General features: G+C 46.7%; 1 protein-coding gene across 1 annotated transcript in view; it reads right to left on the bottom strand.

Moving 5' to 3' along the window:
• Positions 1 to 329: 329 nt before the first annotated feature.
• The window catches only part of SH2B2 (SH2B adaptor protein 2), a 64,270-nt gene continuing 36,982 nt past the window's right edge, over positions 330 to 27,617 (bottom strand). Inside the window, exons 5-11 of the mRNA XM_015407978.1 lie at positions 21,546 to 21,647; positions 16,830 to 16,921; positions 12,436 to 12,530; positions 9,505 to 9,690; positions 7,089 to 7,282; positions 1,063 to 1,234; positions 330 to 646 (exon numbers count right to left, since the gene is read on the bottom strand). Coding sequence (XP_015263464.1) covers positions 330 to 646; positions 1,063 to 1,234; positions 7,089 to 7,282; positions 9,505 to 9,690; positions 12,436 to 12,530; positions 16,830 to 16,921; positions 21,546 to 21,647 — 1,158 coding nt within the window. The remainder of the gene's footprint in view (positions 647 to 1,062; positions 1,235 to 7,088; positions 7,283 to 9,504; positions 9,691 to 12,435; positions 12,531 to 16,829; positions 16,922 to 21,545; positions 21,648 to 27,617) is intronic.

Genomic DNA, 27,617 nt, shown 5'->3' with positions numbered 1-27,617 from the left:
TCCCCTATCTGCATCATGCTTCTGCCCCTCAGGCGATGGCTTTCATTTGGAAACCAAGAAACAGGTTGTGCATCACCTTGATGTTTCTCTTTGCTCTTAGAGTCTGGGAATGAGGGCCATCTTGAGTTGAAAGCAATGAAGGAAATGACAAGAGTACCGTGCAGCCTGCAGACATCACACACGTTCAGAGGCCAGAGGGGACCCTCCCCAAAGAGCCACCAAGAGGCTCAGATTCTCAAGGAACCGAGCAGCCAGTGGCGCGTTGGCTCTCCTCACTCACAAGCGACCGTTCCAAAGAGAAAGAGGAAAAAGCCACTCCATCAGCGCAATCAGTAAAATGAATATTGGTTCTCCACTGCTCTGGTTCTGTTGCGTGAGCCCTCGCTTTCATGGTAGTCCTCCACGCCGACAGCAGAGGAGTCAAAGAGGCGCTCGGTGCTGTTACTGCGACTGCGGGCACTGAGGGTCCCTTCCACTCGATGGTAGAGCGAATGGCTGGCGGAGGAGGAAGAGGAGGAAGTTGTGCCCTCTGAAGGGGAGGCGGGCTGGAAAGTGCCCGGGACAAAGCTGGAAAAGTAGTGTTGAGACTGGAGATCATTTCTGCAGCTGGGCTGTTGGGAAGCCACAACCGGGGATGGGCTCACCTCTGGATGGGAGGAAAAGAAAAAACAACAACACACTCTTGAAACAACAGAGTTTATGAAGGTACCAGCCTCTTCCGTCAGCTTTTTTTTCAGCCGTTGTTTCCTTTGGTTTTAATGGCACTATTTGTTTTTCTGGTAAGTTGCCTCTGAAAACTGTTTTGCTCCGGAAGCAGCACAGGAATGGAGATTAAAAAAACCCTTCAGATTGCTTCCCTTGCAGAGTTTACAAACTGTCTCATTCGGCAAACTGCCAGCACAGTCCAATATAACTGTAATTACTACTTTTTATGACCGCGATGACTATTACAACTGCTGCGACTCAACCCCGCCCCCCTTCCTGATAGCTTTCAGTACAGGCCCCCATGGGTCACAAGACTCCTAACCAAGGCAAAGCAGTAAGGACAAACATATAACCCACCAGGCAAGGAGGCTGGGGCAACCACATAGCTGCGGAGCGTGATGTCAGCGGACCCGCCCGACTCCAGGGGGATGGGGTGCATGTGAAAATGCCTCAGCATGTCGAAGATGGTCTGGAACCAGAGGTGCTGGACATGGCATTGGCCGTTCTCATTCAAGGACAGTCGCAGATGCTGCAAATGATGAAAGAGGGTGGGGTTGTATTAGCAGGTTTCTTGCGGCAGAAAGAATATATGCATATGTATGTATAATGTGGTGGCTCAAGTGGTTAAGACGCTGAGCTGCAGGCTGTGGAAGGTCGGTAGTTCAGCAGTTCGAGACCAGAGTGTGCCGCATGATGGAGTGAGCTCCCGTCTCTAGTTCCAGCTCCTGCCAACCTAGCAGTTCAAAAGCAAGAAATTGCAAGTAGATAAATAGGTACCACTTCGGTGGGAAAGGTAACAGCGTTCCGTGCGCCTTGGTGTTTAGTCATGCCGGCCACATGACCACGGAAACGTCTTCGGACAGCGCTGGTTCTTCGGCTTTGAAACGGAGATGAGCACCACAACCCTAGAGTCGGATTCGACTGGCTTTCAAGCAAGGGAACCTTTACCTTTACCTATATATAATGTACATCAGCTGCCTCAAAGAGGAAGAAACAAAAACAAGGTAATAGGAAGCAAGAGAGAAAGAGGAAGAATCTCTTCCTGTCTTCTCTTCCCCAACTGCTCTATTGATAAAATTGTTACCTTGTAGATCAATAACTTCAGGTGTACCTGCAGTAACTGCCTCCTGCCTCCTATATCTTGGTAAACACTTGCTGTTAATTCACATTTATTTTCCAACAATCCTGAATACCTGTTCTCAAATCCCTTTCTCTGAATAACTGATTTCCAGTTTAGGTATCTACTTGGAATGTTGCCCTGGGGACCCAATACATTCTGGCCTGCACTGATTTTTATGTTTATTTTGTTTGCAAAGTTAACAGTTACCTAACTGTTATTCTTAAGTGTATGGAAAGAAAATTGAGTATGACAGAGCCATTAGGCCAATTCCAGAACATGTCACTGGGGTAGCTACCATAATAACCCTGACTGGTGTCACAGTGAATACTGGCTATCCGAATACTGTTATGTGCTTTAAAAAACCCCACAACTTAAAACCACTGATTTATATAATCAAGAAAAAAAGAGTCACACCCTGACATGGATAGCCCAGGCAAGCCCAATCTCATCAGATCTTGGAAGCTAAGCAGGGCCGACCCTGGCAAGTATTTGGATGGGAGACCTCCAAGAAATACCAGGGACGGGAGGCAGAGGCAAGGCAATAGCAAGCCACTTCTCTGAAATGTCCAAGCCCCATTAGAGGTTGCCAGAAGTCAACCATGACTTCCAGGCAAATACACACACACACACACAGAAGAAGAAGAAGAAGAAGAAGAGTTTGGATTTATACCCTGCCCTTCACTACCCAAAGGTGTCTCAGAGCGGCTTACAAACTCCTTTCCCTTCCCCTCCCCACAACAGACACCCTGTGAGGTAGGTGGGGCTGAGAGAGCTCTTGACAGAAACTGCTCTTTTTCGAGAACAGCTCTTATCAGAGCTACGGCTTGCCCAAGGTCATCCAGCCAGGTGCAAGTGGAGGAGTGGGGAATCGAACCTGGTTCTCCCCGATCAGAGTCCACACACTTAACCACTACACCAAACTGGCTCTCTCTCTCTCACACACACAGACACACTAAAAGAAAAAGAAAAAAGAATCACCACAAAAGTCACGGATCATTTCTTCAAAACTTCCTGAACCAAGGGTTTCCAGAACGAGACTGCTTCATGTCGTCCCTGCTGCTGTGAATGCAGAGCATCCATGCAGCTGCTTGCCTGGTGCTTTCCTTCCCTCAGTCCCCCAAAGCCACCATCTTCCCCCTCCACCACCAGAGGGTTTTTTTTTAATGTTAATTGACCAATAAATATAGTTCGGTGACATTATAATGATCTATTGCTACAATGTGCCAGTTCCCAGCTTTCGGTTTTTAAAAAGTCTCTATCCCTTTTTGTTCTGAAGCCATCAGGTGAAATGAGTAACCTGCATATTTCCCCTTACAACTCCCCAATGAGAAGAACTACAGACTTACTAAAAAGAAAAGTCAGGAGTTATTAAGCTGTTGCAAGAGACTGTCACAAAATTATTACACTACAGAGATCTGTCAATGATCTTTGTGCCACCCCCCAAAATGCTTCCAACTACTCCAAAGGTGTTGCAGAGGATCAAACACTGCTACACATCCAAGACCAGTTGCAGCTTTTCCCACGTTTCCCCTCTGCTGGCACCATGGATGGAGAAGTTGCACCGATGAATCTTAGCTGCTTTCCTCTGTGCCTTTTTTTTTTAAGGCCCGAAAAAGTTCTCAGGCTGGTGTGTGAGGGGATGGCAACAGCTAAGGAAAGGCAAAGGGCCCGTCCATCCACATGGTACCTAAAGGACCCTTCACGGCTACCCAATATCTTTTAACTAGAAATACCAACAATTGAATCCTGGACTTTCCACATGCATTCTATTTGCTCTACCGGTGACTCCTGATACCTTCCCAAGTACTGTTAATACAAGAAAAGATACCAACAATAATGCAAATGTAAAAGAAGATTAGGCAAGGATAGCGCAATGGACTTGAGAACACAGAAGATAGAAGAATGGAAAGTATTTGATATAGAGTTTTTATTAATTAAGTAATTGCATATAAGCATATAATGTAACTGCACTCTTGGTATATACGTTATGTGTAGTAGAGTGTCTGTTTGTAGTGTGTAGATTTGTTTGTTGTAGATTAAAAAAAATTAATAAAAGTGTACCTATGGGTACTTTAAAAAGAAAAGAAAAGATACCAACAAACTAGCAATACTTTTTCAAAGACAAAATTCCAGATGGCTTGCACAGAAAAGGGTGGAAGAAACAGAACCGGCGTTGAACCTCTATAATGCCCCGTTCCTGGCATACAGATGCCAGCACTGTCTCTGTTCCACACACACACACACACATAAACAGAGCTCACCCTTCCAACTACCCCAAGGGTGTCGCAGAGCATCAAACACCGCTGCGCCTCCAAGACTAGTCAAAGCATTTCCCACATTTCCCCTTTGCTGGCACCGTGGAGGGAGAAGGCGCGCCAATGAATTCTGGCTGCTTTCCTCTGCCTGGCAAGCAAGAAGATTCCTGTGCCAGGCACCAGGCAATTAACAAGCCTAAGTGGTGATCGTGGTTTTAGTGGGTGGCTTCTAAGCTTTTGATTGTTTGCGATTATGCCTCCATTCGAGGCCCGCTGCCAGCTTTCAGCGGGTCCAGCTGACCAAGAGCTTTAGTCCTCTCCCAGCTCAACTGATTTGCCAGGCAGCCCAAAGCTTCCACTGGCAACGCAACACAACACAGAACCCAAGGGAGGGCAATGCAGAGGAGAGAAATGCAGTATCCATTTATGGACAATATTCATATGGCCACCTTTCCCCCTCAGAATCTCAGGACCCTGCAAATCAGGAGGTTTCAAGAACCAATTTCCGTCCCCATAATGCAGCTATGTTTGGTGTAGTGGTTAAGTGCGCGGACTCTAATCTGGGAGAACCAGGTTTGATTCTTCACTCCTCCACTTGCACCTGGCTGGATTGCCTTGGGCAAGCCATAGTTCTGTCACAGCTGTCCTTGAAAAAGAGCAGTTTCTGTCAGAGCTCTCTCAGCCCCACCTACCTCACAGGGTGTCTGTTGGGGGGAGGGGGAGGGAAAGGAGTTTGGAAGCCGCTCTGAGACTCCCTTGGGTAGTGAAGGGTGGGGTATAAATCCAATCTCCTCTTCTTCTTCTATTCATGACTACTACTACTATTACTATTATTATTATTATTACTATTATTATTATTATTATTAATAATAATAAGCTTTGGCTGGGAGGGCGGGGTATAAATTTGATAAATAAATAAAAAATATTATTGTTTATTTGATTTATAAACTGCCCCTCCCCCGAGGGCTCAGGGCTGTGTACATCATTGTTAAACATACAGAAGGTAAAAATGTAGAATGGGAGGAACTTGGCTTGACAGCAGCACATGTGAAAGGGATCTAGGTGTTCTGGTTGATCACAAGCTAAACATGAGCCTGCAGTGTGATGTGGCTGTGAAGAAAGCTAATGCAATCTTAGGATGCATTAACAGAAGCATTGTGTCCAGATCACGGGAGGTGGTAGTTCTGCTCTATTCTGCTATGGTCAGGCCCCACCTGGAGTACTGTGTCCAGTTTTGGGCACCACATTTTAGGAAGGCTGTTGACAAGCTCGAGCGTGTCCAGAAGAGGGCAACCAGGATGGTGAGAGGGTTGGAATCCAACTCTTATGAGGAAAGGCTGAAAGAGTTGGGTATGTTTAGCCTGGGAAAGAGAAGGCTTAGAGGGGACATGATTGCAGTCTTCAAGTATTTGAAGGGCTGTCATGTAGAAGATGGAGCAGATCTATTCTCTCTTGCTCCGGTTTGCAAAACTAGATCGAATGGGTGGAAATGACAAGGGAGTCGTTACCGGCTAAATATCAGGAGAAACTTCCTAACTGTAAGAGTGGTTGAGCAGTGGAACAGTCTGCCTCGGGAGGGGGTGGATGCTCCTTTGCTGGATGTTTTCAAGCGGAGGCTGGACGACCATCTTTCGGGGATGTTGTAGGTATGTAGGGCTATCTTTCAGTATACTCCTGCAGAGTGCAGGGGGTTGGACGAGATGACCTGCAAGGTCCCTTCCAACTCTAACATTCTATGATTCTATGTAAACAGTTAATTAAATTACAATAAATCAGGTAATACCAGCTAAACATCAATGGCATATCATGTTGTTTCTCTCCCTCTGAGGGGTGACTGCAAGCTAGGCATGGTGAAGGCCATTGTTGCCCTCCAACTATAAGTCTAATGGAACAACTCCATCTTGCGTGCCCTGTGGAACTGTGCTAGGTCCCGCAGGGCACAGATGTCACCAGGTAAGAGTGTTCCACCAGGGGGCAGACACGTCTGACAAAGCCCTGGCTTTAGTTGAGGACAGCCGGATGTCTTTTGGGCCAGGGATCACTAGTAGGTTTTAGTGCGAGGCTCTGTGGGGGACATACCAGGAGAGGCGGTCCCCAGGTACGTTGGCCCCAGACCTTTAAGGCCCTAAAGTTCAAAAGCAAAACCCTGAAGCGGATCCGGTACTCAGCACAGCTGGTGAAGCACTGGTTGGATATGTGCCGTCACTGGGGCGCCTTTGAGTACCCACACCGCTGCATTCTGGACAAGCTGTAATTTCTGGGTCAGCTTCAAGGGCACCCCTGTGTAGAGCAAGCTGCAGTAATCAAGCCTTGAGGTAACCGTTGCATGGATCACTGTGGCACGGTCACATCTTAAATTCTTGAGGCAGAATAAGATGCAGCTCAGGGGACGCAGAAAAAACTGTAGCATGCCGCTCCGTGAGCAAGTAAATCTTTCTTCTGCTTTCACAGCAAACTGTAGCTGGCCATTATGCTCAAACAAAGGTTCTCCCTACGCCTGCAAACCAGTATGCAAAACACAAACTTAACCCTCCATCAGCATTAAGGTCAGCAGGGAAAATGTCACCCACAGATTGCCAGTTTGCCAAACTATGGTTTGCCATGAAAGCAGAAATAACCAATTAACTGGCCATGGGCAAACCCAGGGATTAACCAGGCTTGTTCATATGCTGACAAACCATAGTTGGCTGTTATGTCAGAACCATACCTGAACGTGGAGAAAAACATCACCCATTCCATTCCTGCTAAAATATATTAACTTGTCTACTACATGCTCATTCTGCACTTCCTCCAAGGAACTACAAGTGTATGTGATTATTTCTTTCCATTCCCCATTTATCCTCACTACCACCTCCCCGAGAGGTAGGTTAGGCAGAGAGAGTGTGACTGGCCCAGGGTTAACCACAGAGCTTGCTCACAAAGCAGGGATTCGAACCTGGGTCTCCCAGGTCCTCGTTTGACCCTCTAAACTGCTATGCCATGCTCATTCACGACTGAGGGATGCTTGCCTTTGCTTTTCCCTGGAAGTTAAACGTCAGGACATATTCTCCTGGTCGCGTTTCACTCTGCCGAATGACAAACAGCCCGTGACTTCTGGCTCCACCAAACAGCACCAGCTGGGCGGCTTTGACCCGCGATAGAGTCCCGTGAAACCATGGAAAGTCCGAGAGGTTGATCTCTGCTTCCGTTTCACTTTCCTCCCCTGTCAAGTTTCGAAAGAAAAAAAAATCAGGATAGAGAAATTCTAAATTCTGCACGTGCAGACACACAGGAAGGATGGTGCTTGTTACATGCATAGGAGCAGAGGAAGCTGCCTGATCCAGAACGAGAACATTGGTTCTTCTAGCTCAGCACTGCCTGACCTGACTGGCAGTGGCTTTCCAGGGTCTGAGGCAGAGAAAGATCCCCCCCACACACACACATTGCTTAAGAACATTCAAGAGGAGATGACAGAGGTTAACCCTGGGACTTTACCCCAAGAAACATGAAACCGAGTAGACATTTATAAAATAAAGCCACCCTCTGTTGTTGACCCCAACACTGATACTCACCTTGGAACACGGAGGATCTATTGAGACATCGTGGTCAATAGCTGTGGCTCAGCCGTAGAACATCTGCTTAGCATGCAGAAGATCCCAGGTTCAATCCCTGGCATCTCCAGTTAAAAGGACCAGGCAGCAGGTGAGTGAAGAAACTCTGCCTCAGACCCTGCAGTGTTGCTGCCAGTCTGGGTAGACAATACTGATTCCTTGATAGACCAAGGGCCTGATTCAGTATAAGGCAGATTCATGTGTTCATACCAACGCAGATGCTACAGTGGCTAATGTAAGTCAGCAAGGTGCAGTGGAATTTTTTTGTTTAGGGAGGGGCTGTGGCTCAGTGCAAGAGCCTCTGCTTTGCATGCAGAAGGCCCCAGGCTCAGTCCCTGGTATCTCCAGTTGAAAGATCTGACACCAGATGATATGAAGGACCTCTACCTGAGACCTTGGGAAGCGGCTGCCAGCCTGTGTAGACGATACTGACAGTGATGAACCAAGGGCCTGATCCAGTATAATGCAGCTTTGTGTGTCCATGTGACTGACCTCTCCCCTGTGCATTTGTCTCCAAAGGCCAAACTACACATTAGATTTTGCAATGAGTCATATCTGGGTTTGCCGGCAACAGCTCCCTGGACCCAACTCCCTTTCCCCACTGCTAAGCACAGGCTTAGGGTTGCCAGATCTATAGTGGGAAATACCTGGAGATTTTGAGGGTGGAGCTGGGAGGGTAGGGGAGAGGAGGGACCTCGGCAGGATACAGTGCCAAAGCAGCCCCGTTCTCCAGGGACACTGATCTCTATTGTCTGGAGATCAGTTATCATAGTGGGAGATCTCCAGGCCCCACCTGAAGGTTAGTAATCCTACTGCTGCTGCAGGGAACAGCATATTAAAGGTCTGATGAGGCCCAATTTGACTCAGGACCAACACGTGGGGGAAAGAAGGGTCTCTGCCTTCCCTGGCATTCTTCTGAGTAGAAGCGGCCCCAGAGGGAGTTGTTTGCTCCATTTTGGGAAGATGGCACAGAGAGGGAAGGCAGGAGCCGGGAGCTGACTCGTCACAAAAGTGTCATGAGTAGTTTGGCCCACAGGAGAGACGCTGATGAAGCGCTTAGTGGAGGCAGGCCCATCCGGAGGGAGGCAGCCCTTCAGATACCCAGAGCCCAGACCAATCAGAACTTCACTGGACTATGACACACAAACTTAAAAAGCTGTGGAGTAAGTGTGGGGTTTCTCCATTTCTTAAACACTGAAAAACCCCTTTTTCCCTTACAAGGAAAAAAAAAAACTGCAGGCAAGCTGTTTGCAATGCCCTGATCAAAAACTGGTACAGAAAGGCAAAGAGAAGTGACCAACTGAGCCGTTTATGCTGCAAAGCAGGCAGAGGAGGGTAGAAACACATTTGATTTGATTTTCGTTTCTTGTATGTCCCTACTGCTTTGGGTTTTTTCCTTTTCTGCATGTGTTTGCTCCCCCTAGTGGTCAATTCTCTATTACATTCCTATATGACTGGCATATATCCCGGGACTTTAAATCTGGGGGAAGATATGCTGGACAGAGAGTGATATAATAGAGAATTGACCACTAGAGGGAGCAAAACACATGCAGAAAGGGAGGGGGGAACAAAGCAACAGGAACACACAAGTGACGAAAATGAGAATACGGAAGAGCCCTAGGTTTCAGTTCTTCTGCCTATCAGCAGTTTTAAATTACTGATTTTAATTTATGGTTTTTATGTATTTTATTGTGTTCCTGAAAGGTAGAAAGGTGACTAATAAATGTTTTTAATTAATTAATCAAATAACACGAACCCCTCTCAATTCAATCCTCCCACTGCTCTCACCAGACCCTCCAAAGCGGCAGGGCATTTCTTCAAGAAATTACAATACCTGCTAAATGATTGCCAGTAGCTGGTGACTCCAGTGTCTGCAGAAAGTTCTCCAATGGCACGTGGGACCGATGCTCGCCCAAGGAGTCCCTGATCCTACCATGTGGTGCTGTGATGACGGTGGTGGCGTTTGGCACGGCATCCGGAGCAGCAGACCCGGCACATGTGTCCTGAAATCGGGGCACATCTGGAAAGAATTCCACTATTAAGACTCACAATGGACTCTACTTTTTCTCGGCAAAGCAACTCATACACTGTGGTGGCCCATGGTGGCATTTTCATTCACCCTTCTTCGAAGGATCTCAAGATGGTGTACATCAGGGGTGTCACTCATTTGTTATGAGGGCCAGATCTGACATAAATGAGACTTTGTTGGGCCGGTCCATTTGTGTCATTAAATATAATGCCAAGTAGCGGAGATATAAACTTTATAAAGGACACAAGCACAAACAGTTTCTTTTACTTAAAATAAAAACATGCTTAAAACATTAGCACTCTTGCAACATTTTGTTTATTTAACAGTGTCTGATAACTGACACCTCTTGCTCTGAATTATTGCATCAAAATGTCTGTGCTGTTGCAATCTTGAGTATGCTGTTCAGGTGTGTATCTGTAAGCTGCAAACCTACAATGACACAGCAGCAGCAGAACTGGAAGAAGAAGCAGAAGACAGCCAGTTCCACTGCGGGCCTGATAGAAGCCCTTGGGGGCCTGATCCGGCCCCCAGGCCACGTGTTTGACACCCCTGCTGTACATGGTTCAGCATTTCTTCATTTTATCCTCACAACAATCCTATGAGCTAAGTTAGAGGCTGTTTGTATGACTGTAGAAAATGATGTCTCTATCAAACAGAACAGACATTTATTTATTTACTTAATTTGTACCCCGCCTTTCTCCTCAACGGGGACTCAGAATGACTAACATCATTCTCTAGTCCTCCATTTTATCCACACAACAACCCTGTGAGCTGGTTAGGCTAAATGTGTGTGAGAGGCCCAAGATCACCCAGCAAGTTTCCATGGCAGCGTAGGGATCCAAGTCTGGGTTTCCCAGATACCACTCCAACATTCTAACTGCTACACAGCATCAAGGCAAAAATGCCACTATGCCCACTAACATTAACCCTGCCCTTCTGTAAAGTTCTGGGAAAGTTCTATGTAAGTCTATTGGAAGGGTCCCACTGAATTCAATAGGACTTACAGGAATGTTCCCTGTAAGCTGTGGAGTCTTATGAGCAAAAATTCTACTTTGTGAGCTACTGGCCTTAAAGTTGTGAGTGAGCGATATGGCTACTGCATAAATTAGTTTGCTCTGGAGCTCTCCTTCCTGAGCTAAGGCAAAAATGTGTGAGCCGGAGGCTAAAAAACTGTGAGCTAGCTCACACTAACTCAGCTTAGAGGGTACAGTGCACAGGACTGGTGTCTGAAGCTGTCATATGAAGGAGCCTGCACTAGCCCAGTGGATTTTTAAAAACTTAAATGCCACAATGTTATATCACAACAAGCCTGTGAGTTGTTTCAAAAACAGTGCATGATATTGCCATGCGTAGGTATGTTTATACGTATATAAGGATTGTGAAAAGCAAACCTAACATGGTTTTATGGGATCCAATTTCCCATAAAACCATGTTAGGAGAGACAGTTTGATGTAGTGGTTAAGTGTGCAGACTCTAATCTGGGAGAACCGGGTTTGATTCCCCACTCCTCCACTTGCACCTGCTGATGTGACCTTGGGTCAGTCACAAGCTCTGGCACAGCTATTCCTGAAAGAGCAGTTTGTGTCAGAGTTCTCTCAGCCCCACCTACCTCACAGGGTGTCTGTTGTGGGGAGGGGAAGGGAAAGGAGTTTGTAAGCCGCTCTGAGACTCCAAGTGAAGGGTGGGGTATAAATCCAATCTCTTCTTCTTCTTCATGAGTCTGCAATATTCAGATCTCTGGTATACCCAGGTCGGCTATCACTTGCTGACTGACTGATTTTCTCGGCTCTCATGAGGAGGACTGTCATATCACCTATTTTTATTTATTTATTTGATTTCTATCCCACCCTCCCAATGGCTCAGGGTGGCTCACATACGGCAAAGCGAGGTACAAATATCATAACGTATATAATAAAATACAATATTTAAAACCACTATAAAACCTTCCGGAAACTTGGTGCTGCAATCTATAATAATATTAATCTTCCAAGATGGGGACAATCACTCAGATTTGGTGGCAGCCTTTCCAGTAACGCGGTCTCCCACTACGGGAGCCGATGGCATACTACCTCGGTGGTAGGACAGTGGCGGCGGCAGCTCCTACTTGAATGCCTGGCGGAAGAGCTCCGTCTTACAGGCCCTGCGGAACTGCACAAGGTCCCGCAGGGCCCGGATCTCCTCTGGGAGCTCATTCCACCAGGTAGGAGCGGCCACCGAAAATGCCCTGGCCCTAGTAGAGGCCAACTTAATCTCCAGAGGGCCTGGGACTTCCAGGCGATGGGAGTTCCCCGATCATAGTGCTCTTGCTTTTTAATAGGAGATGCCAGAGATTGAGCCTGTGACTTTCTGCATGCAAAACAGAGAATCTACCACCGAGCTGTGGCCTCTTCCTCTAAACAAAACTTAAGTCAATGATGTATATCAGCACCCCTACCCTCCACTGATTTTAAATTTCACTTTCATTTAAAATCAGCTTCACTCTGTACGGGATTGTGTCACAAAAGCGCATAAGCAGCACATGTGACGCACATTGCAAACCCCAAATTCTCAGTGATAGGACCATCACTAGTCAATATGTAAAATAAAAATCCCTCAATACTTCCCCGCTCCAACCCAGGCAATGATTCCCTCTTTTAATGTGGGCAAAGCTTTGTCTCTGCTGAAAAAGACACAGCACCCAAAAGTTATCATCTTGAGAAACTGACATGCCTTCCAATCATTTGAAGCAGCTCTTACCATCAGCCAGAAATTCACAGCTGCAAGAAGAGACCCTGCCAGGTAGGCAGGCACCCTGGGTGCAGGAGGCGAGTTCAATGTCATCTCCACTGTCCCTGAAAAGCAGAGAAAAGCAGATGTGAGATACAGCACCACATTGTCATCATCTCTGGGTGGCACGTTAAGATGAGACAGAATGACTGGCCTAAGGTCACGCAGAAGACTTTATTTCATAAGAGATTTATGTTCTGAACCAAGAGTCTAACCGATGTTCTGAGGCTTAGTGAGGGCAGCCGGTCAGGCAGAGTGGCACGGAAGCAGTTTCTTTCAGCATGTTAAAAGGAAACATTTTCAGTCCCAGAAGTCAATTTTGACTCAGGAAAAAAGCCAACCCTCAGCATTTAGAGATTTTGAAAACTAAGGAAGTAAAGAGTCTCTCAGATTGGCTCCACTGTGCAAGGAACCCAGCAAGCCGCTTAGAGCATTAATACTGGCAGATGTTTTTATATCTCATGGGTCTGATGGTTTCTTAATTATGCCGCAGTGCCTGACGTTATTTTGAAGAGATTCTTTTTTTAAAACTATATTTTAATTCTGACTTATTTTATTAATTCATTTTGTTAGGACACTGAGCAGTCAACATATAGTGGAATGGGCCAGGCCGCCAAACATAAGCATTTCAAAATAAATATTTTGTGGGGATGCCAGGCAGTGTTGCCAGCTGGCCAGCTCTCTATGGTCACGACTGTGTTTTTCTCCCCTTCTGGCTAGTTACCAGATGACTGGTTTTTTGTTTTGGGGCTTTTTTTTCCTTATAGTGAACAGCATAATGGAAAGGCTGTTTTTGTTTTTTAACTCTTTATTTTCTGATTGATCCTCTCATGCTAAGAAAGCTTTGGATAACTTTGGGCAAGGTTGGAGATGTTTCCGTCTCGACTGACATTATCAGAGAACGAGGGAAACAAGGGGGAAGGGTGTAGGCGCAGGCTTTCATGACAATCCTATCAGCTAAGTTAGAGGCTGTTTGTACGACCGTAGAAAATGATGTCTGTATCAAACAGAACAGACATTTATTTATTTACTTCACTTATACCCTGCCTTAGCCAGTTTGCTGTAGTGGTTAAGTGCACGGACTCTAATCTGGGAGAACGGGGTTTGATTCCCCACTCCTCCACTTGCACCTGCTGGATGACCTTGGGCAAGCCATAGTTTTGTCAGAGCTGTTCTTGAAAGAGCACTTTCTGTCAGAGCTCTCTCAGCCCCACCTAACTCACAGGGTATCCTGTTGTGGGGAGAGGAAGGAAAAGGAGTTTTTAAGCCACTCCCAGACTCCGAGTGAAGGGCAGGGTATAAATCCAATCTCTTCTTCTTCTGTTTCTCCCTTACACTTGGTGTAAGTGAGCTCAGAGGTCATTTCGGGGGGGAATGCGGGGGAACACAGTTCCCCAGGGTGAGGTGCAGGGGGGCGGGGCACATGACGAAGCCCCGCCCCCTGCTTCCGGCCGCCCCGCTTCCAGCCCTCATTCAGCCAGGAGGAGGCAGGAGAAGAGGGAGGGTAAGTTGCCAGGGAGGGCCTTGGCGGGGCTTCCTCGCACTCCCGCTGGCCTTGCAGGTCCACCGCCGGGCCCCTGATGTCAGGGAGTGTGGCATATGCTAATGAGTTATGCTAATGAGTTCCCCTAGCTCTTTTTCTATGAAATGACCCCTGAGTGAGCTGATCCTGTTTGATCCTGTTTGTGTGTGAGTGGGACCCCCAAGGCAAAGCCCACCTCTGGGCAAACTCTTCACTATTTTTGCCTTATAAAAGTTGGCGACCCTACCATCAAGGAGACATTATGCAGGCTGGGAGACATCATACTGTTTCTGACACTGCAAGGGATTCTGGGACACATCTCTGAGACTGTGTAGGGCAGCCACATGGGGGCAGAGAAGTGTTTTTGGTCAGCCTTTCCAAATGCTGGGTTGTGAGCCACAGACGCACTCTCACAGTGAAGACTGTACATGTGGCTACTACAGGGCTGCCCCATCTGAAACACGGATCCCTCGTTGTCTCTCAGCTGCTGTTTTTCAAGTCAGTGGAGATGAACCAAACCATCCCACCATCTGCTTGGCCTTCCTACGACACTTCCTGTCGAAGCGCCTGGTGGGCCCGAATGGATGCCTTCTTCAGAAAACTCACTGACACAGAATCTCCTTGCCCTCCAGGAGATCCAAATGCACTGCCTCCCGTGTGCTCCCAAATCCTCTCTCTCTAGCCTGGTGTGTACAAGGTGTTCCCAAGATACCGCTGAGATTAAACAGGCACAGGCAACTGGTTCAAGTTTTCCTTTATCTGCCTGAAGCCTCAATGGGAGGAGGAGGAGGAGGAAGAAGAAGAAGAAAAAGAAGAAAAAGAAGAAGAAAAAGAAGAAAAAGAAGAAAAGGAAGAAGAAGGACACTGCTTAAAATAAAGGATCTTGGCGGCAGTTGTTATTCAGACAGCAACACCAACCTCCATGTTGATGGTGGAAGGTGCCGTCAAGCCGCAGCTGATTTATGGCGACCCCGTAGGGTTTTTAAGGCTAGAGACATTCGGAGGTGGTTTGTGCCATTGCCTGCCTCTGTGTAGCAACCCTGGACTTCCTTGGTGGTCTCTCATCCAAATACTAACCAGGGCCAACTGTGCTTTGCTCCTGAGATCTGATGAGATTGGGCTAGCCCGTACCATCCAGGTCAGGGCAACCTATGTGTTAGGGTAAAGGTAAAGGTTTCCCTTGCTCGAAAGCCAGTTGAATCCAACTCTAGGGTTGCAGTACTCATCGCCGTTTCCAAGCCGAAGAGTCAGCGCTATCCGAAGACATTTCCGTGGTCATGTGGTCGGCACGCTGAGGCGCACGGAACGCTGTTACCTTCCCACCGAAGCGGTATTTATCTACTTGCAATTTCTGGCTTTCAAACTGCTAGGTTGGCAGGAGCTGGGGCCAGAGACGGGAGCTCACTCTGCCATGCAGCACTCAGGTCTCGAATTGCTGAAATACCGACCTTCCAGCCTGCAGTTCAGCGTCTTAACCACTGAGCCACCGCTCAGTAACCTATGTGTTACTTGACTGAATTTCACGAGCGAAAGAAATCAGGGTCCTGCCCAAGGGGTTTATATATCCAGATTTTGACGGGAGAGAGACAAACAAGAGGGAAGGTTGTAAGGTGGGGGGAATGCAGGCGAGGGGAACATATGGAGACGGGGTGGTAGGAGGGTGACCAAGCTGGGCCAGAAGACGAGAAGGTGCAGAACAGGGAAGAAAATGGAATTTTTCTCCCCCCAAAAGCCCTCCTTTTGTTCATATATACACACTCCTTCCAATCAGAAATGGTAGAGCCCCAGGAATTCTGTACATTGTTTACTTGCATGCATAGATTGGCTCTCTGAGGCTCGATTTAAACATGATGCCGGTAGAGGCCTCTCCCATGGGACTCTGCACTCCCACAGCATCTCATTTAAACTGGGCCGCTACCTATGAAAAGCAGCTGCATGGCATGATTTAAATAAGATACCGGTGCAAGTGTGGAGTCCCATGGGAAAGTGTTTTTGCTTTGCCGAGCATCGTGTTTAAATCAAGCCCGGGCAGGCGGCTAAAATGCCGAATACAGAAAAGGATGCCACAGAAGCCTCAGTTGCCATTTTGCACAGTGGAGGAGAGGAGGAAATTAGAAGGGAGGGGGGATTGGGGGAAACGGCTCTGCCAGCTGCGTACAACCCAAGCTGAGCCTGTTTCCCTTCTTTAAAAAGGTAAAGGTAAAGGTTCCCTTGCTCGAAAGCCAGTCGAGTCCGACTCTAGGGTTGCAGTGCTCATCTCCGTTTCAAAGCCGAAGAGCCAGCGCTGTCCGAAGATGTTTCCGTGGTCATGTGGCCGGCATGACTAAACACCAAGGCGCACGGAACGCTGTTACCTTCCCAATGAAGTGGTACCTATTTATCTACTTGCAATTTCTTGCTTTCGAACTGCTAGGTTGGCAGGAGCTGGAACTAGAGACGGGAGCTCACTCCGTCATGCGGCAACTCGGGTCTTGAACTGCTGAACTACTGACCTTCCACAGCCTGCAGTTCAGCATCTTAACCACTTGAGCCACCGCAGCTCCGTTCTTTATAGGGTGTTTTTTTTTTTGCCTTGAACACCAATCTCATCCGTTCTTCCCTTCTTTATAGGTATTTAAACCTGAGCGTGGCCAGAGACACCAGGACAGGAAACCAAGGTGCTTAAGCCCATGGTTTGTCACCTGTGGCCCTGAATGCGCCAGCTCAATGGCTCCAGGAGCAGACTAACAGGTGGTTTATTGTACTTTTTTTTTAAATTCAAGTTACAGTTTCATAAGCTGTTCCGAGTCCCCATTCTTTTGGAAATCAGCATGAGTGATCCTGAGCCCCTATACTCTCTTACCCTGGATCTATACAGTCCTGTATATCCGCCACCCATGAATGCTTCTGTAAGGAGTCAATTGTTTCCAGGATGTACTCCGCACCATTCTCTACCTAGGTGAGAAAGAATGGAAGAAAGCCATTCAAACAAACACCTCCTCTCCCCCACCCCCTTCCCAGAATCCAAAACACCCAAAGGCTGAATTTGAACTGGGACTCAGCCTCAGAACCTGTTTGAATGCAAGGGCTGTAGACTGGAAAAACATGTGGGAGGATCCAAAAATAATTAGGGCTAGAGAAATAAAATGTCCAGATATTTTGAAACTATGAGGGGAAATTGTTTTCCTCCTTGGGGGGGAAAAACCCAGAAATTTTGGAGGAAATTGAAACATGCAGTACTTGCTGATCAACCCTAAATTTATTTTACTTCTTCAGCAACATAAAATGCATAATTTACAATTGAGTTAGCACACAGCAGTTTTATATCTGGCATATTTATAAAATCCAAAAGTATAAATGCCAGCATTTTCTCCAGACAACACTGTGTGGGCCCTTCGTTTGAGACAGCTACAAGGCAAAAAAATAAAAATAAAATAGAAAACAGAAAACAGCTTTCGTAGTAAACAAAACACTGTGTATAAATTCAGACAAAAATGGTCTCATTTGCAATCACAACAGACATAGCAGCACATTCGGATACAAACTGTTAAACACTGAACTCTCCAGTTGTGTATCATCATAATACACCTGTTAATTGCGGACAAAATAAGTCACATTTAAACAAATATATGCTTTTAAATGGTTGTATATTTCCACAGCACATGTAGGAATTATTCTCACACCCTGGGAATTCTCTTGTGTAAAAATCTTCATACAACGCATTCAGAATAAAGCCCTTCCTTCAAAAGCATTTCACTCTTCCAAAAGGGAAAATATTTCATTCAAGTATTTTTTTTGGGGGGGGGGGGAATTCTCTGGGAGGGAAAAAAACCTTTGTGGTTCTTCACTGGGCCTTCACATCTCTAAGTAGGGCAGTACAGCTGAATCAACTTAGTAAAAACATTTTGACTGACTAAAAAGGAGCCCCCCCCCAATGAAGCATGCCACAGATTTTTTGAACATATATATTTTTAACACAAGCATTGATATGTACACCAGATGGCAAAGGTCATTTTAAAAAGCACTGACCCCAGAAGGCACTCGGAAGATATCCTGTGTGGGCCCCATTAAAATGAATGGTGTGTGTCTGTGTGTGTCTGTGTGTGTGTGTGTAGACGACTCCCAAAGGATGATGCCCCTTGTTAACAGGGATGGGTTTGGGAGAGAAGAAAGAGACCATTTGAAGTTTCTGCTACAGGCTCTAAATCATCTTGGGCCAGCCCTGACAGTAACAGAAAAGCAGATCGGTATTAAAATTCATGGTGAGCCACCGGAAAAAAAGTTTTCCTCTCTCCCCTGCTCAGGTTATATAATCTGTTGCCGCTTCACCTTGGTCAAGAGTTCACAGTGCTGGCTGGAATGACATTCCACTGAGCCCACCTCACCTGGCAGGATTGAATCACTCTCCCAAAATAACCAATGTAGAAGGTGCTAGAAAGTGAACAGGGGATGGGGGGCGTGTTTCTGTTAGCCCCTCTCCCCCTAAGAAAGTGATACAGAGGAATACGAGGAAAGGGCATAGCCGGAGTTCAGATAACACCACTCTCCCATTAAAAATGTAAGATGAGCCCTGTCGGAGGAGACCAAAGCCTATCGAATCTATCATTCTGTTTCCAGCCTGATGCCTCTAAACAAACCTCCCGAGCAAGGCCAGAACACAACAGATCTTCCTTGGTGCTTATCTCCTGGTATTCAGAGCTAGACTGCCTTCGCGCATGGAGGTTCCATTTTGTCATCTTTTTAAATAAAAATGAATTCAGCTGATCCCTTCTTTGTGAAACCTTTGCAGCAAATTCCATGTATGTTCTGAGTTTGGGGCGCTTTTCAATTTAGGGAGAAAATAAGGAAAATGAGGGGGGCTGGACAAGAAGAAGGAAGTACTTTGTTAGGAATTTCACCGTCAGCTTCTTCACACAAGATGTAATTAATTTATGGAACACACTGCCACAAAACTGTTGTGATGGCCATCAGGATGCAGGGCTTTACACAGAGTTCAGATGAATTAATAGAGGGCAATTAATCAAGGGCCCTTGATTTAGCCAAACAATGCTTAATGGAACCTTGATGTTCAGAGGAAGTGTGCCTCTGAATGTCAATTGTTAAGAGGGTAATAACAGATGTTCTGGCCTTCATGCCTGGCTTTGGGGCTTTCTAGTCGTACCTGGCTAGCTATCATGGGAAACAGGCTGCTGGGTTAGATGGCCGTTGGTCTGGTCCAGTAGGGTTCTTGTGATGTAATGGCCTGTGGCCAGTGATGGACCTAACTACAGTTTAATTTTGCAAGAACTGAAAGAAAATTTGCTGATGATTGGAAAGGTGAGAGGAAAGGCCGGCAGGTTTTGGATAGCAGCAAACATGATTTCATCTCTCCACACAATGCCTCCCCAAGCACAAGCATTCCCTACGAATTCAGAAAGCTGGCGGAGAAAGAAAAAGCCCCCCAAACCAGAAAGAAACGAAAAAGGCTTGGCCCCCAAGAGATCCTAACACCAAGCAAAACGTCAAGGTTTTCTTTTTTTTCCTCACAGACGGGGAGCTTGGAAGGAAGTTTGCATAAGTTTGATTTGTCAAGGAATGGCTCATTTGGCAGCTAGGCCAGTCACCATAGCAACACCAACAGCCGTGGGGCATCATTTCGCCCAGAGTTGGCTCTTTGAAAAAGGAGCCAGATGCTCAGTGCAGTTTTAATGGTGGAAAAAAAAGTTCTATCAAGGTCAAAAGGAGAGATCATTAATGTGCAAACTTGATGGGCAAGATCAGGGCAAACCTTTGAAACTGCATTTCATTCCCTCCCGTATACGACAGGCGGCTGAGATCTGAGAACCAACGCAGTGAGGTGGATACAGAATGGAACTCGGACTGGCAAGATATGCATTTATATTCTTAAGTGGTACGATCATACCAATTGACTCCAGATCACTCATGCCTGGCACAGTCTATCCACCTCAAAAGATTGTTGCAGAGGATAAAAATAGCACAGGAACCTTCCCCCCCAATACACACACACACACACACACACAACCCTCAGCTCCTAGGAGGCAGGCCAGAATGCAAAAATGTAAGAGAGACTGGGTGCGTTCAGACGGGGCATTTACAACGATATAGGTGCTGGTTGGAATCGGTGTACTTACAGGCGTTCACACGGCGAACATCTGCCTTTCGTCCCTAACCGTTGCAAAGAGCTTTAAACCATTGTATTCTGCCACTAGGTCCCCAAGTGGTGGTATCCTGAGTGCAACGGTTGTAATCGCTTAAACCCCCCCCCCCCGTCTGATCGCTCTCCACTGTTGTAGAGCCATTTCCGTTCGTAAACCCAAGGCTTCCGATTTTCGCCCGCCATTTTTTTTTTAAGGTCGGCGATATGCGCTTGGGCGAAGCTTCGCCCCAGCGTTAGTTTAAAAAAAAAAAAAAAAGGTCCTTAGTTTAACGTTTTAGAGGAGTCCGAGACCTCAGGGAAGCCAGTTTACTCTTTAAACTTTAAAGGTAAGTCCTCTCTTCAGGGCATGCTTTTCTGGACCGGGTGTTTTGCGCATGCGCGAAGATCGCCATTCTGTGGATGGCTGCCTATCCGCACGCGCAAAGTGAGTTTTAAAAAAACCCGCCGACGCCCGCTGTGTGTGAACGGGCATACAGCGATGGGCTCCGCAAACAGGAGGTAAGTGTGATTGCGTTTCAGCCGGCATAAACTGCAACGGTTCCAACCGGTGCAGTTTATGCCGGCTGAAACGCCCCGTCTGAACGCACCCAAAGTGACAAACGCATGGAGAGTTAAAAAAAGAAGAAGAAAAGGGCAACTGATATAGCCTTAATTATGGAACAGGGAATCTTAACAGTTTTAAGCAGTGTTTGCTGAACAATGTGACTAGCATGAGGTGCTTCGGACAGGCTGCTGTATGAAATGTATTTATTTATACCCTGTTTTTGTCCCCAGTGGGGACCCAAAATGGCTTACAATGTTGTCTTCCCCTCCTTCACGTTATCTTCACAACCACCACCCTATGAGGCAGAGCTGCCAGCCCCATGGTGGAGCCTGAAGTTCTCCCAGAATTACAACTGAACTTCAGACTGTAATGGTCAGGTTCCCCTAGAAGAAATGGCCACTTCAAGGTATGGGCCCTTTGGTATACCCCACAGTCTAGGAGAAATGGAAGTCCTAGAGTGACAACGTATCCCCACTGAGTTCTCTCCCCTCCCCAAACCCTGCTCTCCCCGTCCCTCCTCCAGTCTTCAGGAATTCCCTAGGTGAGAGAACTGGCAATTCTATCAAGAGGGACTTCCACGGCAGAGGGGGCATTTGAGCTTGAGTTTCCTAGACCCCAGTACGTCACCATAACCACTGTACCCTGTTGGCTGAACCCACACAAGGCTGGATATCGTAACTATTGTTGTGGCAGTGTGTTCCATACATTAACTATTGTTTGTGACTGGAGACTGTGTCTCCTCCACACAGGAAAATCCCTTTATGAACAATTGCTGGTAGGAGAAACACAGCACAAGATTTAACGATGCATGGATCCAGCCACTGTTCTGATCCAGCGAGGCCACCCTTATGTCCTTGTGCCCAGCGAAACTGCCTTACCTTCAGCACGAAAGTGTTGTCTTTGTCCGGCATCTCCAAAGGCATGGTCGTCCGCACCTCGATAATGGCCGAGAGAGGGATGCTGACCTTAGCTTTGGATGCCTGAGGGTCAAAGATATAAAGAAAAAAAACAGTGACTCAAGGGGGGATACGATTTTTCGCAGGGACTGGCTGAGGCAGTTTGCAGGGAAACAGAGCCTCTCACCAGCCTTTGCCATTATTAAAAAACCGAGAGAGACAGAGATGATTTCCCTCGCGGTCTCCGCTAACTTCGAGGTCTTTTAATTAAAACTGCAGCACTCCAGGGGGAGACATGTTAATGAAATGTATTCATCCCCCACCTTCACCCCCTAGTTCTTTGCGCAGTTAGAGTCTGCTGCCAGTGACAACATTAATTTCTCCCCCTTTCTCTAAATGCTGAGAACACAAAAAGGCCTCATTTATTCAGATAAACAACATTTGACTTCTAAAATGTCTGTTTTTTAACGTAGGCATTCACAACCAGGCAGGGAAAGACATCAGAAAGGTCAAGGGAAGATACACCTCTGACTGAAAGGGACTACAGAGATGCAGACAAGGCATGGTGCATGAAGTCCAGCCCTCCAGAAAAACAGCCCACTCAACCCCATCCGAATGAGAAACATAAAAATAGGATGTTTTATGTCAGTCCTATTTGTTTCGGAGGAGCAGAAGGGACTGGTAGTTTGTGCTCATGGACCACTGGAGATTAAAGCCCCTCTGCTTTCTATTGTTCTAAACAAAACGGCTGTACTTTAAAACTGCTGTTTGACAGCCAGGTTAGGGGGCATGCAACTAGTCACTGAATGAATTGTAAATTGTACCCTATCCCTCAAAATCCCCCCTCTCCAGTCTCCTGTCAGCTCTCAGGAACTTGCAAAACTACCCGCCCCCGCCAACATATATATCCTTCCCCAAGGGTTGCCAACCCCCAGGTGAGTGTATCAAAACACAAACACTCTGTGTATAACTTACGAACAGACGTAGAAAGAATTATCCAAAGCAATTTTAACAATTCTTAACAGTTGAAATATTTGTCAAATTAAAACACTCTTATGATTTCTTAAAGGGTTAGGATCCAACAGTACTAAGTACAAAAGACAGAATCCAAGCAAAGTTCACTACTCTTTTGTATAAGACGCTTCAGGAGAGCAAAAGTCCCACAGGAAAACAAAATTTCCACGTTGCAGGAGTAGCAGCTATGCACAGCTGGCTTCAGTTCTGTGTTCGCCTCCGGCTTCTTCAGATAGCTGGTACTCTTTTAGTCAAAAGATAATTTAACAAATCTCCTTAGACCCAGGGCTATTTTTGGGCAGGAACGCACAGGAACGGAGTTCCGGCTGGCTCCCGAGTTGGCCACGCCCAGCAGGAACTCAGCAGAACTGGCCACACCCAACAGCAGAAACTCATTAGGATTGGCTACATTAGGGGTGTGTGGCCTAACATGCAAAGGAGTTCCTGCTACAAAAAAAGCCCTGGGTCTTGACAACAAACAAGGTAAACAGAATAAGAAGCAAAAGGTGGGTGTGGCTGGATGACCACACTTCTGGTAATGTGGGGTTGCGGCCTAATATGCTAATGAGCTGTGCTGCCAGGGGTGGGGCCTAATATGCTAATGTGTTTCTGCTGTTGGGTGTGGCCTATTATGCTAATGAGTTCCTGCTGGGCTTTTTCTACAAAAAAAGCCCTGCTTAGACCAGTTTTCCGAATCCAGTCACCCCACTAACATGTTCTTCTTTCTGTCGACAAAGCTTCTACTGTTGGATCCTAACCCTTTAAGGAATCATAAGAGTGTTTGAATTTGACAAATATTTGAACGGTTAAGAATCGTTAAACTTGCTTTGGATAATATATTCTTTCTACTTCTGTTCGTAAGTTATACACGGAGCGTTTGTGTTTTGATACAACCTCCAGGTGATAGCTGGAGATCTCCTGGGATCACAACTGATCTCCAGGTGATGGAGATAATTTCACCTGGAGAAAATGGCTGCTTTGGAAGGTGGACTCTGTGGCCATTATACCCTGCTGAGGTCCCTGCCAAATCGCCAGGAATTTCCCGAACTAGAGCTGGCATCCCTACCTTTCCCCCTTTTAAATCTTACTGCGGTCAACATTCCGTGCTTCTGGAGTGCAACTACTCATCACCAGGCTGATTTTTTGGGGGTGGGGTTTTTTTCTCCCCTTTTGGTTAATTTGCGAAGTAATACTTTTCTGCACCCACGGGGGACTGCACCGATGGGGAGTCCCCCAAATATGTAACGCCCCTGTATCATCTGTGGGTTTCCCCATTTCGCGGCCTCTCTAACAGGCACTGGGACCAGCCCTGTCTTATTATTAGATATGGTGGAATTCCACTAGTCAACTGGCCAAACTTTTTTCGACCGGTCCACGGAAGACATTCACAAGCAGATTGTAAAAGGAACTCCTTGCCCATGAGGTGAATTCAAAAGTATGCATTGTAAGAAAGCATACTGCACCCCTTTCTCAAGCCCATAGTATAGACATCCAGGAAAACAGAGGGGCTTTCAGATATCTTGGTAAGAACAATGGTGGGAGAGGATGCAGTCTGTGGACCACCTTTTAAGGGAGAGAGGCACTAATATGCTGCTTGGGCTTCACAATCAATCACTTCCCAGAGGCACAATTGATTAAGCGCGAGAAACACAAAGGTGTAGGAGAAAAATGTCAGGAAAGGGTTTGTTTAAAAAAAAAACCAGGCTGGGTAGTGAGAAATGCTTAGCTTTGATAGACAGGCTTTTAAAACAAACGGCAGGGGAAAACAAAGGAGGGAAACCCTGAAAAGCTTAAGAGGTCTGGGCTTTGCATAGCCGAGGGCTGCAATTTAGTGGCAGGACCCACGTTTCATGTGCAGAAAGTTCAATCCCAGGCATCTCCAGTTAAAAGGATAGTGTAGTAGTAGTAGTAAAATTTATTGTGTAGCCATTGGCCATTACAATTTAAAATTTAAATTTAAACAATATACAAATTAGACAACTTACAGCACTGGAATTTGAATTAGATTTAAAATATAATAACCTCTAAAATCTGCACATTCAGTATAAAATATACTATATATATATATATATATATATCTTAAATATAGACACCCATCTCTGGAAACACATACACAGCCTAAAACATTGCCATTTTACAGTTCAATTTCATTTCATTTTCCTATGTTCTATTAAAAGGATAGTGGGGAAAGGCCTGTCTCTGCTGGGGAGACACTGTGAGTCTTGACCAGTGGATCAGAGCTGTTCCAAACCTCTGATGTACCTCCTTGTTCATTAACATCAGTAGAGGAGACCTGGTCATCCATAGAAGCAACAAGTACAGAAGAGAAGAGTACTGTCCTCACTACAGAACTGCTTTGCCTAGGAAGATTTGCTAGACTACATGGCTGCCCAGAGATGGCTTGCCCACTTGGCATACCTAGGCAACTGCCTGGAGTGCCAGAGGGCAGTGGCAGCTCCAGGGGCACCCAAATAGGCATGCTGATGATAAGCAGTAGCCCTGAGTGGCACCCCTAGCCCCAGAACAACCACCCAGATCACCTTTCCCCATTCCACCCCTCTGAAAGATGGAGGAACAGCAGGAAGCTGCCAGATCTGCAAAGCTGGGCTCTGCTCTCTCCTTCCAGCTTCATGGTGGCTGACTCAGCCTGGCTGCTCCGCTCCTGCAAAAGAGGGAGGAGGAGGAGGAAGAGGAGGAGAGGAGATTGGATGTATACCCCGCCCTTCACTACCCAAGGGAGTCTCAGAACGGCTTCCAAACTCCTTTCCCTTCCCCTCCACACAACAGACACCCTGTGAGGTAGGTGGGGCTGAGAGAGCTGTTTCCAGAACTGCCCTCTCAAGGACAGCTCTTGTCAGAACTATGGCTTGCCCAAGGTCATCCAGCAGCTGCAAGTGGAGGAGTGGGGAATCAAACCCAGCTCTCCCAGATTAGAGTCCGCGCACTTAACCACTACATCAAACTGGCTCTCAGAAGTCCGTCAGTTCCACCATCACGGCTCCACTTTCTCCCTCCTTTGCAGTCTCGGGGCATGTGTGCCAGGGCCGGCCAGCCCAGGGCACCAAAACCTCTTGGGCCATCCCTGCCACTGCCTAATTTCTTGTGAGAAAGAAGAGGCAGGGACAGAGTAACTAGTCCAAGGCCAAGGGGGAACATGATAGAGGTTTATAAAATTATGCACGGGGTAGAGAGAGTAGTAGACAGAGTCTGTGGTCGCACACACACTTTCAACCCACTTTCAGTGCACTTTCCAACTGGATTTTACTGTGTGATCTGGCCAAACCCAGTTGGAAAGCAGACTTGAAGTGGATTATTTAGGGTGTGTGACCTCAGCCAGAGAGAACTTTTTCTTCTCTTCTAAAGCAGTAGAACCGGAGAAGCATCCCAATGATCCAATGAAGTTGTTGGGCAGCAGATTCAGGACGAACAAAAGGAAATACGTCTTGACACAATGGTCGATTAAGATGTGGAATCTGCTGCCACAGGCATAGATGGCTTTAAAAGGGGATTACACAGATTCATGGAAGACAGGTCTATCAGTAGCTTCTAGCCATGGAGGCTGAGGGGAACCTTCACATTTGGAGGCAGTAAGCCAGGAGGAGGCATCAGGGGACGGCCCTCAGCCTCTATGCCCTGCTATTGGATCTCTGGAGTAACTGGCTGGCCACTGGGTGAGACAGGACGCGAGACTAGATTGACCAGTGGTCTGATCCAGCAGAGCTCTTCATACATCCTTAACTAAGGATTTCAGCCCAGCCTTCTTCACTCCGACACTCTGCCCACAACACCACACTAGCTCTCAGCTGCCGGGAAGACAGAAATAAAGGCAGCATGCTCCGGAATCAACCCACAATCCCTTAATCGTAAATCCCAATCAACCTTTAATCCACAAATCAAATGGTCGCCATAGCCCATTGAATAACCAACTCGCTCTGAGTGGCATCTTCAGTAATAATCCAGGATCGGCATGTGGGCCACCCACACGGCTCGTTAAAAAATAAATAAAAATCAAACCTTAATAACCTAATAAGACTCACGACTGCTCAGATCCATCCTGCGCTATTTTTGACAGTGCTGACATCCGGAGGAGACACGCTCCAGCAGAGCAGCTGAGGAAGCTGCCTCTGATCTAATCCATTAACTTTATGGCAAGCTGAAAGGAAGCCTAAGACAGCAGAGGAGTTTCTGACAGAGCAAGTTCCCTTATGCTGAATTTCCACCCCCCTCTTCACAGCTGTTGCAGGAACCTCTTCTAGCTGTGGCATTAGGCCGGTCAGTAAATGTAGCAACAATAATTAGCCACCGGAGCTCACACTGAAATCACGCATGGCTTGCTGGTAACCTGCAATTCACCCATGGAGCAATTTTGCTTAGGTATAACTGTGGCATAGGAAAACATTTGCTCTCATTTATTCAAGATCCTAACTATAAATATACATTGATGGGGTCTGAACTGGCAGAGACTGACCAGGAGAGAGATCCTGGAATCGTGGTAGATAAGTCACTGAAAAATGTCGATTCAGTGTTGCAACGGCCATAAAAAAGGCCAATGCAATGCTGGGGATTATTAGGAAGGGGACTGAATGTGGGTGTGTGTACACATGTATGTATGCATGCATGTATAAATTGCCCAATCCCTGCTAATGTCACACTCTGGGCAATGTACAACAGCCATAAAAACATGTCTAAAAGCAATTAAAAACATTAATAGCACATTTCAGAAAATGAGGTCAGATGGCAAATACTAATTAATCCAGTTTCAAACTGCCGGCCACTTCGCAGGTGTGTGTGTGAGGGAGTACTGATAGACAGTACCAGGGGTCATTTCGTAGAAAAAGAGCTAGGGGAACTCATTAGCATAACTCATTAGCATATGCCACACACCCTGACATCACCAGAAGTGTGTCATAAGGCCACACCCCCTGACATCACCGGAAATGTGTCATAAGGCCACACCCCCAACGGTCCCGGCCGCCACCGCCGGCCTTGCAGCTCCACTGCCGAGCCCCATGAGGGGCCCGGCGGTGGACCTGCAAGGCC

Source organism: Gekko japonicus, unplaced genomic scaffold (assembly GCF_001447785.1).
Source record: "Gekko japonicus isolate JY-2015 unplaced genomic scaffold, Gekko_japonicus_V1.1 scaffold1, whole genome shotgun sequence".
Lineage (NCBI taxonomy): Eukaryota > Metazoa > Chordata > Lepidosauria > Squamata > Gekkonidae > Gekko > Gekko japonicus.
Note: the sequence above shows the minus strand (reverse complement) of the source record. Positions and strands in the feature narration are given on the sequence as shown.